Source organism: Tupaia chinensis, unplaced genomic scaffold (assembly GCF_000334495.1).
Source record: "Tupaia chinensis unplaced genomic scaffold, TupChi_1.0 Scaffold148607_1, whole genome shotgun sequence".
NCBI classification, from domain to species: Eukaryota; Metazoa; Chordata; class Mammalia; order Scandentia; family Tupaiidae; genus Tupaia; species Tupaia belangeri.
Genome location: NW_006208456.1, coordinates 3,186,628 through 3,202,479, shown reverse-complemented (window position 1 = coordinate 3,202,479; position 15,852 = coordinate 3,186,628). Strand labels below are relative to the sequence as shown.

Genomic DNA, 15,852 nt, shown 5'->3' with positions numbered 1-15,852 from the left:
AGGATGGGGGGAAAAAAGCAAAACATACAGGAAACTAGAAATGGAAAATTATTTGTTGACAATAGCATGTATGTTGATGTGCTTGATTGAGACAATATACAGTGTACTCTGGATGGAAAATCTCATTTTGTATGCTGTAATGATGTACAGTGAATGAATGTAAACAAATAAATTTAAGTAAGACATTTAAAAAAAAAAAGAAAAAAAAAAAGAAAAAGGATGCTGGACTCCCACATGGCTGATCATGGTTCGAGTCCTGGACCTGGTGGCTTGCTTTCTCACTTTCTCTCTCTCTCTCACTCTGTCTCTCTCTGGTCAGATTAAAATAAATAAATAAGGTTAAATAAAATAATTTTTTTAAAAAATGAATATGGATTTAGTGGATAAATTGTGGAATAGATTGACATAGGAGAGATTAGAATCAGGGAAAACAGGGAAAGTCAGGGAAAACAGATGAAAAGCTATTTCTTGAGGTTCAAGTAAGAGAGGTTGAGGATTGAACTAAGTTGGTAGTAATGGGGAATGGAGAAGAAGGGCATATTTGAGACACGATTTGGGAGGCAGAATCAAGAGGACCTACCTGGTGAGCAATAGAATATACAAGGAATAAGTGAGAAAGCAGAAGTAACAGTGATTCCATGGGTTCTAACTGGATGGCTGGAAGGATGGGGGTGCCACTGACAGAGGAAGGAACAGAGGAGGAGGACCCCACCTGGCTGGGAGGTCACGTCACGAGTCTAGGTGTAGACACACCGAACGTGCCTTCAGATGGAGCTATCCAGATCTAGCACCTGGGAAAGAAATCTGGGCTGTGCAAGTGTATATGTGGGCACATGTGTTTTAGCAAAGGCCTGGAAAGCTGCTACTGAAAAGAGGAAACTGTAAGAATGATTGAAAATATTTGGTCAGAGAGGGAAGAAGAAAATCAAGAAAAAGAAATATTGCCAAAACCAAGGAAAGTTTTGAGCAGGAAGAGAACAGCCAGCAGTGGCCATGAGGTAAACCCAGAAAACTTGGATTTGGCTATCATGAGCACTTTGGTTATCTTGTGGAATCATTTCTTGGGGATGAGTTGGGGCCGAAGACAGAGAGCAGTGGGTCAGGAGTGAGTGAAGGAGAAGAAGCACAGTTAAGTAAACTGTTCTTTCAAGAACTTTGGCTACAGAGTACCTTGAGCTCCATAGAGACAGCGCCGGGGCAAGTAAGAGCCGGATGGGCACTGGGTGACTCTGTGCCTCACGGAGGAAAGATAACTAAACATGGGCAAAGGAGATCCTAAGAAGCCGAGAGGCAAAATGTCATCATATGCATTCTTTGTGCAATGAAGGAGGAGCACAAGAAGAAGCCCCCGGATGCTTCAGTCAACTTCTCAGAGTTCTCTAAGAAGTGCTCAGAGAAGGGGAAGACCATGTCTGCTAAAGAGAAAGGAAAGTTTGAAGATATGGCAAAGGTGGACAAGTCCCGTTATGAAAGAGAAACGAAAACCTATATCCCTCCTGAAGGGGAAACAAAAAAGAAGTTCAAGGATCCCAATGCACCCAAGAGGCCTCCTTCGGCCTTTTTCTTGTTCTGTTCTGAATATCGCCCAAAAATCAAAGGAGACCATCCTGGCCTATCCATCAGTGATGTTGCAAAGAAACTGGGAGAGATGTGGAATAACACTGCCGCAGATGGTAAACAGCCCTATGAAAAGAAGGCTGCTAAGCTGAAGGAAAAACACGGAAAAGATATTGCTGCATACTGAGCTAAAGGAAAGCCTGATGCAGCAAAAAAGGGAGTTGTCAAGGCTGAAAAGAGCAAGGAAAAGGAGGAGGAGGAAGACGAGGAAGATGAGGAAGAAGAGGAAGATGAAGAGGATGAAGATGAAGATGATGATGAATAAGTTGGTTCTAGCACGGTGTTTTTTCCTTGTCTATAAAGCATTTAACCCCCCTGTACACAACTCACTCCTCTTAAAGAAAAAAAATTGAAATGTAAGGCTGTGTAAGATTTGTTTTTAAACTGCACAATGTCTTTTTTTGTATAGTTAACACACTACCGAATGTGTCTTTAGATAGCCCTGTCCTGGTGGTATTGTCAGTAGCCACTAACCTTGCCTGGTACCGTGTGGGGGTTGTAAATTGGCATGGAAATTTAAAGCAGGTTCTTGTTGGTGCACGGCACAAATTAGTTGTATCTGGGGATGGTAGTTTTTTCATCTTCAGTTGTCTCTGGTGCAGCTTACACGAAATAATTGTTCTGTTAACTGAATACCATTCTGTAATTGCAAAAAAAAAAGTAGCAGCTGTTTTGTTCACATTCTGAATGGTTCTAAGTAAATACAATTTTTTTTATTAAAAAAAAAAAAAAAACTATGGCTACATAGAGAAGAGAGAGATAGGGTAACAGCTAAAGGGTAGGGGTGGTCCAGGAGCATGGGGCAGGACTCAAGGCTGAAGGAGGATTGTTGTTTGTCTTAAGATCGTAGAGATTCAAGCATGTTTGTAGGCTACGGGTGAGAAGATGTTCAAGAGGGAGCGGCAGTTAACAGTGCCAGCTTTTGGAATGCTCTTTCCAAGATTGCCTTTTGATCAGACAACCTTTGCTTTGCTTTCAGCAGAGCTCTTTTCTCCCCACAGAGCTTATTTTCTCTAAGACTTCTGTTCCAAATTGTCTTAAATCCAAAAGATAGGATCTATTCGAATCCTTTATTGTAATTCAATCCCTAAATATTTAACCAGAAAATTGTAATAGAAACTTTTCCTGAAGTGACTTCAAAGACTGCAGTTAAGGAGTTTACTTCAAATGGAAACAAAGCTTATGGTTCCAGAAAATCTTGATGATTATATTAAGTCAGGCTGATCGGGAGCACTGTTGTTGATTCTGGAAGAAGCTGGAATGGTTTCGGTGCTTGGAGGAGGAAGTCACACGAACCTTAGCAATTGAAAGATCGTTACTATGTCCTTCAGTAGCGTTCTATCTTCTAACCCAATGAACGAGCCTTTTTAATATTATTTAAAGTATCCGACATTAACTGAACCCTGAACTGAGAGTGAGGCTCCTCGTCACGCTTACAGCCTGCTGTTTTACAACATACCCAAGCACAAGCGATAATAGCAAGAAAGTTAGGTTTGATCTCCACCCACACTAAGCCTTATTGGTGGACCAAGTATTACCGACTTCTTTCTGTTTAGATTTGCTTTGTAAATTGTGTGACTTAAAAAATAAACAAATCAAATTATATACATACATAATATATAAAAAAATTAAAATATAATAAATTACATATATATATGGTTATTGGAAAAGTCATGACACGTTCGCATAGAAAAAATAGGTCATGAGTTTTCTGTCAACCCAGTAGTATCTAAAACCTAGTTCTCAGTAGCTGTGTTCATTTATAAGCACGGCAGACCAGAGGGGTGGGAGAGGATTTTCTGAGTCTGGTTTAAAAAGAAATTCTAGGGGCTACCAGATGGTGGTGGCACTGGTGGTGGTGGTGGTTAAGGGCTCTGGGCTCCCACATGGCTGACCACAGTTTGAGTCCCCTGGCAGCTTGCTTTCTCACTTTCCATCTCTCTCTCTCTCTCTCTCTCTCTCTCTGCCCCTATCTGGTCAAATTAAAATAAAATAAATAAAATAAAATAATTAAAAAAAAAAAAGAAAGTCTACCATGTTGTAATCTTAGGAAGTCAATTTATACATAGCAATTTCCAGCAGCAAAGAAATTCTGTGTTTTCTTATAAAGAAATAATTTGAATGTGCCATATTTCTTTTCTTTTCTTTTTTTTTTTTTTTTTTTTTTTAGATTTTTGCTACAGGGCATGTGCGCTCACCAGAGAGACAGAAAGTGAGAAATCACCCCCCCAGGGGATGTCCACGACACAATTCTTTCTCCTCCATTCTTCTCTCAGGATCTTGGGCACGCACTCACACGCACCCAGCGCGAGTTTAAGCCACCGGGTCCAGAACTCGAACTGTGGTCGACTACATGGGAGTTCAGCGACATAACCATTATGCTAACTGCTGGTCCCCCATATTTCAAGACAGTTTTTTTATCTAGTGTTTAAACAAATTGTTATTATGAAATAGTGTCTGCTTTAAATTTCTTTTTTTTTGGAGAGGTTTTTGCTATAGGGTACATGCACTCACCAGAAAGACAGAGAGAGACAGAGAGACAGGAAGGGAGAAATCGCTCCCCCCTGAGGGGGGGATGGCCATGCCACAATCCTTTCTCTTCCATTTTCCTCTCAGAATCATGGGCACACACGCACATGTGCCTGTTGTGAGTTTAAGCCACCAGGTCTGGGACTCAAACTGCAGTTGACTACGTGGGAATCCAGCGACACAGCCATTATGCCAACTGCTGGTCACAAATTTCTTTCTTTTTTTTTTTTTATAAGAGAGATTTTTTTTTACCATAAGGTGCATGCGCTTACCAGAGAGACAGAAAATGAGAAATCACCCCACACACACACCCCTAGGGGAGAAGGTCACACTGCAATCTCTTCTCTTCCATTCTTCTCTCGAGAATTTGGGCACACGTGCACACATGCCCAGCGTGAGTTTTAAGCTGCCAGGTCTGTGACTCGAACCGTGGTCACCTATGTAGGAGTAGAGCAATGTGACCATTATGCCATCTGCTGGTCTCTGCTTTAAATTTCTTTATAGTTCTTTTGTAAATATTGATACCTATAGGGTATCAATATTTCAACCATACCTATGGTTGAAAAGGTTACTGCAGGGACAGAGATACACAAGGAGGAGAAACTGCTCAATAAAAATGCCTTAAAAAATAAGCTTTTTAACCTGAAGGGAATTGCCCAAGAAAACCCTGTGGGAACTAAAGTGTTTGTTTATGATATTTAAGCCAGTGTGTTACACTGAGTGCATGGTTGTGTTGATAACTTGTGTTTCAGTTGTATGTTGTTCTGGCTAGGAGTGTAAATACAGAGACCCTCCTAGTGGGAAGGTTCCCCGATACATTGAATCAGTTGAATCATCAAGGCTCCTCTCACTGGTATAACCTTATTAGCTGATGAGCTGTATGTGCAGGAAGCCTCAAGAGCTGAGTATGTTCCATATTCGATGAGAGTACTCAACTGTCTTGGCATTTTATATTCTTTTTTTAAAAATTATTTCATTTTATTTATTATTATTATTTCATTGGACCAAGAGAAAGAGGGAAATTGAGAAACCAAGTTTGAACTGGTTCAGGTCTAAGACTTGAACTGTGGTCGGCCATGGGGAAGTTCAGTATCTTAACCACCATGCCACTGCTCGCCCCGGTATTTCATATTCAAAGTGCCTTACAACAAATAGATTCGTATGTAGGTGTGGTATTTTAGAACTCTCTTCTTGAGAAGGGGTGTGTGTGTGTGTATGTGTGTATATGTGTATTTTTTTCCCCTTTATGAGAGAGAGACAAGTGATTTGCTTTTTAAAGTGTATTTATTCCTTCCGCAAATAGAAAGAGAAACAGCATCCCCATCAGGGTCTTGGCCCCAGGATCCATTCTTCAGCCAGCCCTGGATCACAGGCACACACATGCCCAGTATCCTCCAGGAAGTCACTGGATTTGAGCCAGGAAAACTTTTTCACATGGGGTTGCCTCACAGAGCATGGCCTTTTTTATTTTTATTTTTATTTTTTTGGAGAGTTTTTTTTTTTTTTTTTTGCTATAGGGCGCATGTGCTCGCCAGACAGACAGAGACAGAGAGACAGAAAGCGAGAAATCACCCCCCAGAGGGGATGGCCGCGCCGCAATCCCTTCTCCTCCATTCTCGTCTCAGGATCTTGGGCACGCACGCAAAGGCGCCCGGCATGAGTTTTAAGCCACCGGGTCCAGGACACGAACCACGGTCGACTACGTGGGAGTCCAGCGACATAGCCATTATGCTAACTGCTGGTCCCCCATAGAGCATGGCCTTTTACCACTGTGGCACAGTCTAGCCCCAACATAGGTATTTTTGACAGGGTCTTGCTGTGTCATAATTTTGTTTTCTGGGAGGCATATTTTAAAGAAGGAAACTGGGATATTTTGTATACTGTCGAAGGGCAAATACAAAGCAGGTTAATGCCTTTTTCCTTTTACTTTGTAGGAATTTATTCGAGAACAAGTGGAGGTAAGCTTTTCTCTTTTGTGGTGCCACACTTTAAACGCTTTGTTGTCCCATTTCCTTTTCCTGTTAATAATGTGTCTGTGCAATAGCTACTGCAGACCACAGGAGGCATCCGGGGGACTTTGCCACTGACCGTCCTGAAGGTGTTGGCATCCCAAGCCTGCCACGGTAAGACTCTCAGCACACCAGCTTTCGAGTGCCTCGGTGTGCTGAGCTCTGGCAGGGGTGCAGTGATGGTGAGAGAGGCAGAAAACACATGTACTACTCGCCTCTGGGAGAGTACGATTTAGATCAAGGAACTGAATACAAATGAAAACGAAGCGTGCAATAAATTACTTTCAGAAAGCAAAATAGCAACATACAACTCTGACTGTAACACAGACTGACTTACGCGAGTGAAAGACTATTTGAAAGAGCTGAGGGACATGGATTCATAGCATGGGCGTGGGAGTTCACCAGGGGAAACAGCCTGTGCAGACACAAAGGAGGAAACAAATTAGTTACATGAGGAGCAGCAGAGAATATCAAGAAATCAGGCTGGTAAGAAATGAAAAGCCAAGGTCACGGCCAAACATTTATATCTGATATAGAAGACATTGGAATCATTGAGGGTTCTTTGTCGCTAATTTTTGAGAGGTTTTTTTGTTTTTTTTTTTTTGCAATAGGGTGTGTGTGCTCACTGTAGAGACAGAGACAGAGAGAAATCAAGAAATCACCCCCCCGGAGGGGGGATCGCCATGCTGCAATCCCTTTTCCTCCATTTTCCTTGCATAAAGGCCAGCTCTAACAGTGTGAGAGTTCAGATTAGGAAGCTTATTATGGAAATTAAAAAAAAAAAGAAGCAAATAAAAAGGGCACTGTAAGGAAACAATTAGAAATTGCTTTCGGACAATCTGTGGATGAAAAATATCCTCAACTTCCCAAACCCATAAGGAAAAGACCTTGTTGAGAAAACCCCGAAAACAAGATCCAAACAAATTAAGGAACATCTCCTACGAGAACTATAATGACGAATGCTCCATGAGAGGCTGAGGTCAGTCCTGAAGCCTTAGTTTCACCTGTGGCCTGAAGTGCCAGCTGTAAGCAGTGCTAAAGCCATATGAAAGATGCCCAAGAAAAATGGTACTTTTCCAGACAGTTGGCTCTGGCTCTGATCAAGAGTCAGCATTGCTTCTCCACCTTAGGCAGCACAGCCTTCTTGTTTCTCGCTTCCGTTTAGGGGCCATTAAGTTTAATGATGGCCTAAGCCTAGAGGAGAGCCATCGCCTTATTGAAGCTCTGTCCTGGTGCCAGCTGCCATTCCAGTGTGCTCACGGGAGACCATCTATGCTGCCGTTGGCCGATATAGAACACTTGGAAGAGGAGAAACAGGTACATCCATGGCTAATGGGAGCAAAGTTTACCTTCTGTTTTCCAGATCCTACTGTCCAAATTCAGTCTCTCTCAACCCTTTCAAAATTATGAGAGTTCCGAAAAATCTGCATTACCAGTTTCATAGAAAGCCTCGTCCATTTAATTTCCCAGCTAAATTCAACATGGAATTTAGATTGAACTGTCCAATCAACCACATAATGGTTTTGTATTTTTTCTTTTTAGAGAAAGATTTTTGCTATAGGGTACATATGCTCGCCAGAGAGACACACACACACACAGAGACAGCAAGAAATCACCCCCTAGGGGGGATGGCCATGCCGCAATCCCTTCTCCATTCTCCTCTCAGGATTTTGGGCACACATGGACACGCTCCTGGCATGAATTTTAGGCTTCCAGGTCCTGGGCTTGAATTGCAGTTGACTACGTGGGAGTCCAGCGACATAGCCATGACTCCATCTGCTGGTCCTGGCTTTGTACTTTTAAACTTAACCTATGTACAGACTTATGTATCCTGAATGTCTGTTGCCTACTGGCTCCAGATTTAATAAGATGCAGAAGTTCCTCCTGGGGCTACAGAAAGTCTGTAGAAACACAGCAAATTTACTGGTGGCAATATAAAGCCTAAACATCCAATTTTTGATAGTACGTGCTGAAAGTGATGACCTGTGGTCTCCAAGGCTCTCTTAGGTACCGGTTGAAGATCATCAGACAGGAAGCAAGCTTAGGAGCTCTCCACATTATGCTTTGGCCCTGATTACTCAGCAACCCACAAATAATGAGTGGATAATTTGATAAAGGCATGGTGTGGTTTAAATCAAGAACATTTTCTGTCCTTGTTATAATCTTAAATTAAACAGGACGTGAGACCATAATAGGAATGTCTGTGTTGCTGCTTTCCAAAATCTTTATTTTGCTTACCTTTTCTGCTAAGGGTTAGAACAGGTTTTTTTGTTTGTTTGTTTTTGTTTTTCTGCATGGAGTTTTCAGGTGCAGTGTTTTCTCATCTGGTTGATCTGGCGCCATTAAAAAACTCTCTGTTTCATGTGACAAAAAAAAATAATAAAAAAAAGTTTTGTTCCCATTGCTGAAGAGATGAGAATCTAGGTTTAAACATCTCAAGTCCCACTGATCCTAAGGAAATTTATAATCTCTTCTGAATTCAGAAATTAGAAATCTAAGCAAATTTGAACACCCATACCTCAGAAATTCGTGTATGCTACAGGGCTATTTATACTGCTAATTGAAGTTCCTCTGTACCCACAGATTAAACCCAATCTTACTAAGCTTCGCAAAATGGCCCAGGCTTGGCGTCTTTTTGGAAAATCAGAAGGATGTGACACAAGGCAAAGCCTGCAGCAGTCCCTGCCTTCTTGTGAGCCACCATGAGAACAATTACTGATCTATAGGGAACCAAAGGGATGCTGCCAGTCCGCCTCTGAGCTGAGAGCACAAACAGCAGGTACCAGCACAACTTCGACCAAGTCAGTCCAGTGCATCTGAACAACTCCGAGAAGCCCGGCCCTTCCTCCCAGTCTTTCTGAGCCGATGCTCCCTGCACTTGAGTGGACAGATGGAACTGAGTTTTAGATATTGCATTCCTTTGCATCCATGGACATAGGTCACCAAATAATACCTGCCTTTGATAGTATGACTTACTTAGCAATGCAATTTAATTGTCTGGTTGATTGATTTTTGTTTGCAAGATGAATTTTTTGGTTTTGTGCAGTTGATTGCAGCCTCCAAGTTTGCATTTATGTAATTCAGCTGATGCTGAACTCTAGCCTTCACAGACTGCCCCAGTGTTGGCCATTCCTTCCCTCTTTTCTCTTCAGTTTTCTTCACTTCCTTCTGCTGCTTCTTTACATGCCAAGTCTCAGCCTTAAAGAATTTCTTTATTCTTAATTAAAAAAAAAAAAAAAACCACTTTCTGAGGTCTTCCATCAGGCCTTTAGTTAAATTATTTTAAGGATAAAAATTATTAATAAAGAAAAATAAGAAAAAGGATAGGTTACAGAAAATTTAAAGTTCTTTTCCTAATTTTTTTCATTTTATTACTTCCTTAGAAACTCAGACTGATGTTCATATTTCAAACCAGTAAAATGGTACAAGTTTTATGAACCCGTTTTTTAAAATATGATTTATTTTGTACTTCATAAGATATCTCTTCATGTGAAATCAATTGTCATATCAAAATGCAGCATTTATTCGTTCTGTGTAACCAGATCTGTTCAGCGCTTTTTTCTTTTTTCTTTTTTTTTCAGGAGATAAGTGTTCTTTTAACCCCTTTCAGTTGTATTTTGGCCTTATTATATTTTGCTTATCTAATGGCCTTATAGTTTGAATTGGGACCAGTACCAGTCTTCCTGCAAATACTTGTCATGCCCCTCTCAGTCTGTGCGTGTTTCCTCACCTTTTCAGATGGCTGGGTTTACAGGTAACAGGACTCAGTAGACTGAAGTCATAGAAGGGGACAAAGCCAAAACCAGCTGGTAATGTTTACTGTGTTGGGATGCTGCACGTTAGTGAGATGATGCAATGAAAATTTCCACTTTTGTATTTCCTGGCCAGCCTACTCAAATTGGCTTTTTTATCAATGGAATTATTTTACTCACTTTTTAATACAGGAAACAAACTTGTGCTCATGGAAGAAACTTTTCTTGCCAGCAGCCCTGGAGTCAGTCTCACGGAGCAATGAAAGTATTGCCTTCGTTTGTGTGTGGCTCAGAGAAGATTCAGGGGAAGCCTTCACTCGTTTGCAAGGGGATCCTTGCAGAGCCATGTAATTGTGACCCTGAAGAATAGACCCCACTGTCTAAAAATGGCCATCATTCTTCTAAATGAACATAAACGGGGGCTTCATAGACAGGGAAACATGACCTTGGAGATGGAGGGTGTTTTCAGGGGCTTTGCAAGGCTGTCAGGAGCTCTGCCTCCAGGCCCAGTGCGGAGAGCAGTGAGGGGGGGGCAGGAGGGGGAGCGGGCATGGCCTCAAGGCTTCTGCCTATTTCCGAAGCTGCTTGGAGGCCAACTGCCCTGAGTTTTTAAAATACTTTTAGATTAAACCAATTTCTGGGATTTAAAAGTGTTTCCCTATCTCTTATTAGGATATGGGGTGCAATTTCAGAAGACATTTGTTCTATATTATCCCAACCACTGTTTTCTTGAGAGTAGCAGAGAATTAGACAAAATTCCATAAATTATGTAACCAGTCTTCTTGGCTAGCTTGACTCAAGCAATGCAATAATTATCCTGTTTTAATAATTTATAGACTCAGTAGCATGCATCAGCATAAAAACAACCTATTACCCAAAAATATCTAATAGGTGACTTTTATTGCCTATTAGGATTTTATTTTGTTCTGTTTTGTTTTTAACTCAGATGCCACAAGAATAAAGATACATTTAACTTTTTTTCTTTTTTTGAGGGGGAGAGGTTTTTGCCTTAGGGCACATGTGCTTGTGGGAGGGAGAGACCGAGACAGTGAGAAAGTGAGAAATCCCACCCAGTGTGAATTTCAAGTCACTGGGTTTGGCACTCAAGCCGTGGTTGGCTATGTGGAAGTCCAGCACCACGACTTCTGTGCCGTCTGTTGGCTCATCATTTAACTTTCTAATACATGCCCGTATTTACTAATACCTATATGATACTTTAGGGTTTATAAAATAATTTTAAACATACTTTATCTTATTTGAATTCCTTAAAAGCCTGTGGGAAAAGATGGTGTTATTCTCCCCATTTTCAAAGGGGGAAACTAAGGCTGGAAATGGTAAGTACTAGTCTAAGTTCACGCAGCTAGTAAGTGATAAGGCTTTGAGTGGTGTTCATGTTTTTAGGTTTCAATAATAGGAATAATAGTTTTAATGTATTGGGTCGTCAGAAAAGTCATGACCTATTTTTGCATAGAAAAACAGAAAAATACATCATGACTTTTCCAACAATCCAATAGTTAGGGTTTTCTATAAACCCAGTGCTTTGTATAATTTTTCTTTTTATTTATTTATTTTTAAAAATTTGTTAGCGATTGCATGTAATCATTGGAGATAGAGAGAGAAAATGAGAAAGCAATCTCCATGGGGGATGGTCACACTACAATTCTTTCTCCTCCACGTCTCCTTTCTGGATTTTGGATACGCATGCACACACACCCTGCCTGTATTTCAAGTCGCCGGGCCTGGGACTCAACTCATACAGTCAGCCATGTGGGGTTCAGCTGCCTTAATTACCACCCACTGGCCGGTCCATACTTACCTGTTCGTTCGTTCGTTCATTCATTCATTCATTTATTTTAGGTTTTGCTGTAGGGTATGTGTGCTTGCCCGAAATCGAGAGAGGGAAAGTGAGAAATCACACCTGGGGCGGGGTGGGGCATGGCCACACCACAGTCCCTTTCCTTCATTCTCTCAGGATTTGGGGCATGCATACACAACTGCCCAGCGTGATTTTCAAGCTACCATGTCCTGGACTCAAACTACAGTCGGCCATGTGAGAATCCAGTGCCTTAACCACCACACCACCTGCTGATCCTATGCTCGTATATTTCTAATCCTTACAATGCTTCTCTTAGGCATCTATTGGTAGTAATTCCATTTTTGCAGTAAAGCTACAGAGGCTCAGAGATGTTAACTGGTTTGCTGAGGACCTCAGAGAGCTAGAATTCAGACCCAGGTCTGTGTGACTTCAGATCGCCCACATCTTCCCATTATTACTCCATGCTGCCCATACTTTTTTAATTTATTAGGAATTCATTAGTTTGTAAACGTGGTGCTTCAACTTTATTCAGTTCTAGTTGGGGGGAGGCTTTGGTGACTTCAGAGTAAAACTTGAGCGATCAGATATGAAATGCAGTCATTCTTTCAAGTTCATTTCTCAGTGCCATTCATCAGCATTTTACTGAGAAGTATTGGTGCATATGTCTGCCCTACCTGCAAAAGGCCTCTCTTTAGTCAGAAGCGGGAATACTGGGGGTTTCCTGCCAGTAGGGATCGCTGAGTCACAGCCAGTCACAGTTGGCCTTTTATTATGGAGATAAGGGGATAACAGTCCTACTGCCAGAATTAAAGCAGTTGGCAACTGGAAATAGAATCCAAAAAATGTAAAGCGAAGTGTAGAGTACAGGCTGAAAGAAAGGGAAAACAGGGAAGGAACTCGGGCAAGATCCAAACCTAGCTGGGAGCTGGAACTACACGAGCAGGAGAACCGAGAAGGTCTGGCAGTCAGAGGTCAGAGTGAGGCAGTGGGTCAGACACAAACAGCTGGGGTGTGGGCATAAAAGGGGGAAAAGGCCACGGCATGCAAAAACAGGCAGAGTAGGAGGAGACCCAAGGCCAAGTTCTAGAGCCGTGTGGGGAAGTGAGAAAGCCATGCCGAGTGAGAACAGATGCAGCCCATGAGTTCCTGGGGCCCTCACAAGCCAGCTTGGGCTGAGGCTTCAGGTCACAGCATGTCTGATGAAGGAAGAGCAGGCTCTGGCACACACCGCCCCTGTCACTTCGTTTTCCACTGAGGGGCCACCCATCCCATCAATACCGTCTCCCGAAGCTGAGAGAACTGGCTGGTGTGTCTGCCACTCTGCACGCCTGTTTCTACCCCCTCCTCGGTGAAGTTGCTCAACAGTGAGACAGCAGAAAAGGGGGGGCCAGAGAGGGGAAAGTAAATAAATCTGGGAAGCCAAATTCTGAATAAGCTGCACCAGATAAACCTCTCTTCTCTGCTCCCATCCTTCATTGATTCATCATTCGGCAGACATGTAGTGATTCCCCTCTACATGAATTACATCAGAAGTGGCAGCAGATATAAAGAAAAAGAGTGACTTCTCAAACCCTCGGGTCTCACCCTCATGCTCTTTTGTTACCGCACTCCGTCTCATCCAGAAACATCTGCTGAAGTTCAGGCACCCTGATCAAAGCCTGCAGGAATCTGCGTTCTGACTGGGACCTGCTGAGCCAGTAGGCTGGCGTGACTCAAACGGCAGTCTGAATAAGCGGGATCTGGCCAGCCTTGCCTGACTTTAACCTTGCAACTTGCTTACCTCAAAAGCAAGCCATGTCCAAAATTGCCCCCACCCAGCCCCTAAAAGTGATGGCTTAGAGTTAGCCGGTGCTAGTAGTAGTTTATCATTGCCCAGCATTGCAGTCTCTCTTTTATATTAGTCCACTGCAGAATTTTACATAAATGAATTTTAGGAATCTTGCCACGTTTTTTGTTTCTTCAGCGCTAAGTAGCTTCGCAGTAGTTTCTTTGCTAGGCAAGTCTTCATTCTAAATATAACATGCCTGAAAAAACGCACTTCTGAAAGGATCTCTCTTTTCTGCAGCATGTAGTGTAACCACCCAGCAATCACCATTCCAAGTGCTGGCAGGCGCCACGGCTGCCCCCATTGTACGAATGATGCAGAGACTGAGAGCTCAGGCTCTTTATTAATAATAACTCCCAGCCATTGCATAATATCCTGGGACAGCTGCTTGATGAATGAAAGAATACTTCACAGCAAAGTAGGCCAGATATAAAACCCTTCCAAACCACAGTTCAAAATAGCTCCCTCGTGTCAACTAGGTGGGTCTCTACAGAGGGAGATTTTGCGAGGACAGGTGGACGGTACGGGCCTTTACCGCGAGCACATCAGCATCTGGTGCAGTCTCTGTGGCAAGGGCATTCTGATGTGCCGCGCTCGACCCACGGAGTAGCCTGGAGTCACGTAGCCCCACGACGGAGCCGGGGCCTGGCAGCCTCGTTCACCCAGACTGAGGCCGCGGTTGTGAGAAGTGGCTCTGCAGCAGGTCTGTGACACCTACAGTCTGATGGGTGTGGCATTTCTTCCTTGGAGGTATCACTTTACACTTAAGTTTTTCTTGGTAAAATATTTCTCAGACTTCTCTTCTGAGGCTAAATTAAGAATTTCTGTGCCTTATTTGAGTTCCAAGAACTGTGCCTTTCTTGCCCTCCGCCCAAATTGGAAGATGGAAACCGTGGGAAAAAAGTGTCTTTACAAACTGCATTATCTGACTGGGCTTATTTAGCATATTCTGGAAGACTTTCACATCCAGGGAATACTATTTCTGTTCCTCTTGCCAAGCAGCTCAAGAGCTGGGTTTTGTTTTTTCCCCCTGAGTTTCTGGGTTCTGCCTATAAAGGTGAGGGTGAGAGGGGGACACAAAGGCTGCTGGGTAGTGAGTCAACCCTGGACTCCAGTTTCTCCCTGTTTAGTTCAGGTTCTCAGCTTCCAATATATTTTTTAATTATTTCTGTATTTATTTTTAAGTTTTTTGTAGGGTACACGTGTTCACCAAAGAGACAGCAAAAGAGAGGGAAAGTGAGAAAGCAAGCTCCCAGGTCCAGGCAGCTCGTGGGAGCCCAGCGCCTTAGCCACCATGCCACCTACTGACTGCCCCTTTTCCAGTATTTACCCCTCTGCAAAGAGGAGAGGGAGGGAGGGAAATAGGAAAAGGCTTGCTGGGGTTTACTTAATTTGGGTCATGATTCTAAACAATATACTCTTCTGCAGTTCTGATTCAGGCACTGTAAGAGTTGGCCAGGAAGACAGCGTTTCTACCCTTGTAACCTTCACCCATCTCAGTTATGCCTGGGAAGGATGTTGGAGCTAATTTTAGACAGAGACCAAGATGCACAAAGAACAAGTATCACAAAGCACTTCTGGAGCCAGGAACAGCTTTAAGTTCCTTGACTTGCTGCTCTGCTTACTCCAGGACCACACAGTTGCACGCGGGTCAGCTCCTGTTAGGATTGGTCCTTCAGAGGATACAGCTGCTCGTCATTGGTAGCTATAACCACTTCACTGGGACGCTGTGGGGTCTTAGATATTATAAGAAATACCTGATGGGGCCAGCAGGTGACCTAGAGGTTAAGGCAGCTGGATCCCACATGGCCAGCTCTGGGGTTCGAGTACTGTACCTGGCAGCTTGAAACACAACTGGTTGGTACATGTGAATGCTTACATGTGCAAAATCCCAAGGTAGAAGAGAAGGAATTTCAGCATGGCGGCCTCCCCTGGGGACGTTTGCCATCCAGACACTCTTCAAGCCACCCTCTATCTCTTCTACAAGTGCAAGCGCCCTATAGCAAAAACTTAAAAGAAGACTGAGGTCTGAGTGGGTCAGGATCTTCTGAGTCACCCAGGTTTTAGGTCAGTCTGAAACACTGACCCTCTTTTTTTTTTTTGAGAGGTTTTTGGGCGCGTGCGCTCGCCAGACAGAGAAAAACAGAGAGACAGAAAGTGAGAAATCACCCCCCAGGGGGGATGGCCACGCCGCAATCCCTTCTCCTCCATTCTCCTCTCAGGATCTTGGGCACGTACGCACACACGCCCAGCGTGAGTTTTAAGCCACCCGGTCTGGGACGCGAACCGCGGTCGACTACGTGG

General features: G+C 43.1%; 2 protein-coding genes across 3 annotated transcripts in view; one reads left to right on the top strand and one right to left on the bottom strand.

Annotated features, from left to right (window-relative positions):
- MLH3 (mutL homolog 3) overlaps nucleotides 1–10,855 on the top strand; it is a 39,631-nt gene extending 28,776 nt beyond the window's left edge. For both annotated transcript variants that reach the window (XM_006170556.3, XM_006170555.3), the window contains 4 exons: nucleotides 6,081–6,104; nucleotides 6,191–6,269; nucleotides 7,321–7,472; nucleotides 8,739–10,855. In XM_006170556.3, coding sequence (XP_006170618.1) covers nucleotides 6,081–6,104; nucleotides 6,191–6,269; nucleotides 7,321–7,472; nucleotides 8,739–8,861 — 378 coding nt within the window. In that variant the 3' untranslated portion in view covers nucleotides 8,862–10,855. The remainder of the gene's footprint in view (nucleotides 1–6,080; nucleotides 6,105–6,190; nucleotides 6,270–7,320; nucleotides 7,473–8,738) is intronic.
- EIF2B2 (eukaryotic translation initiation factor 2B subunit beta) overlaps nucleotides 10,373–15,852 on the bottom strand; it is a 13,328-nt gene continuing 7,848 nt past the window's right edge. The window contains exon 9 of the mRNA XM_027769110.1: nucleotides 10,373–10,508. Within this exon, the coding sequence (XP_027624911.1) occupies nucleotides 10,373–10,508 (136 nt within the window). The remainder of the gene's footprint in view (nucleotides 10,509–15,852) is intronic.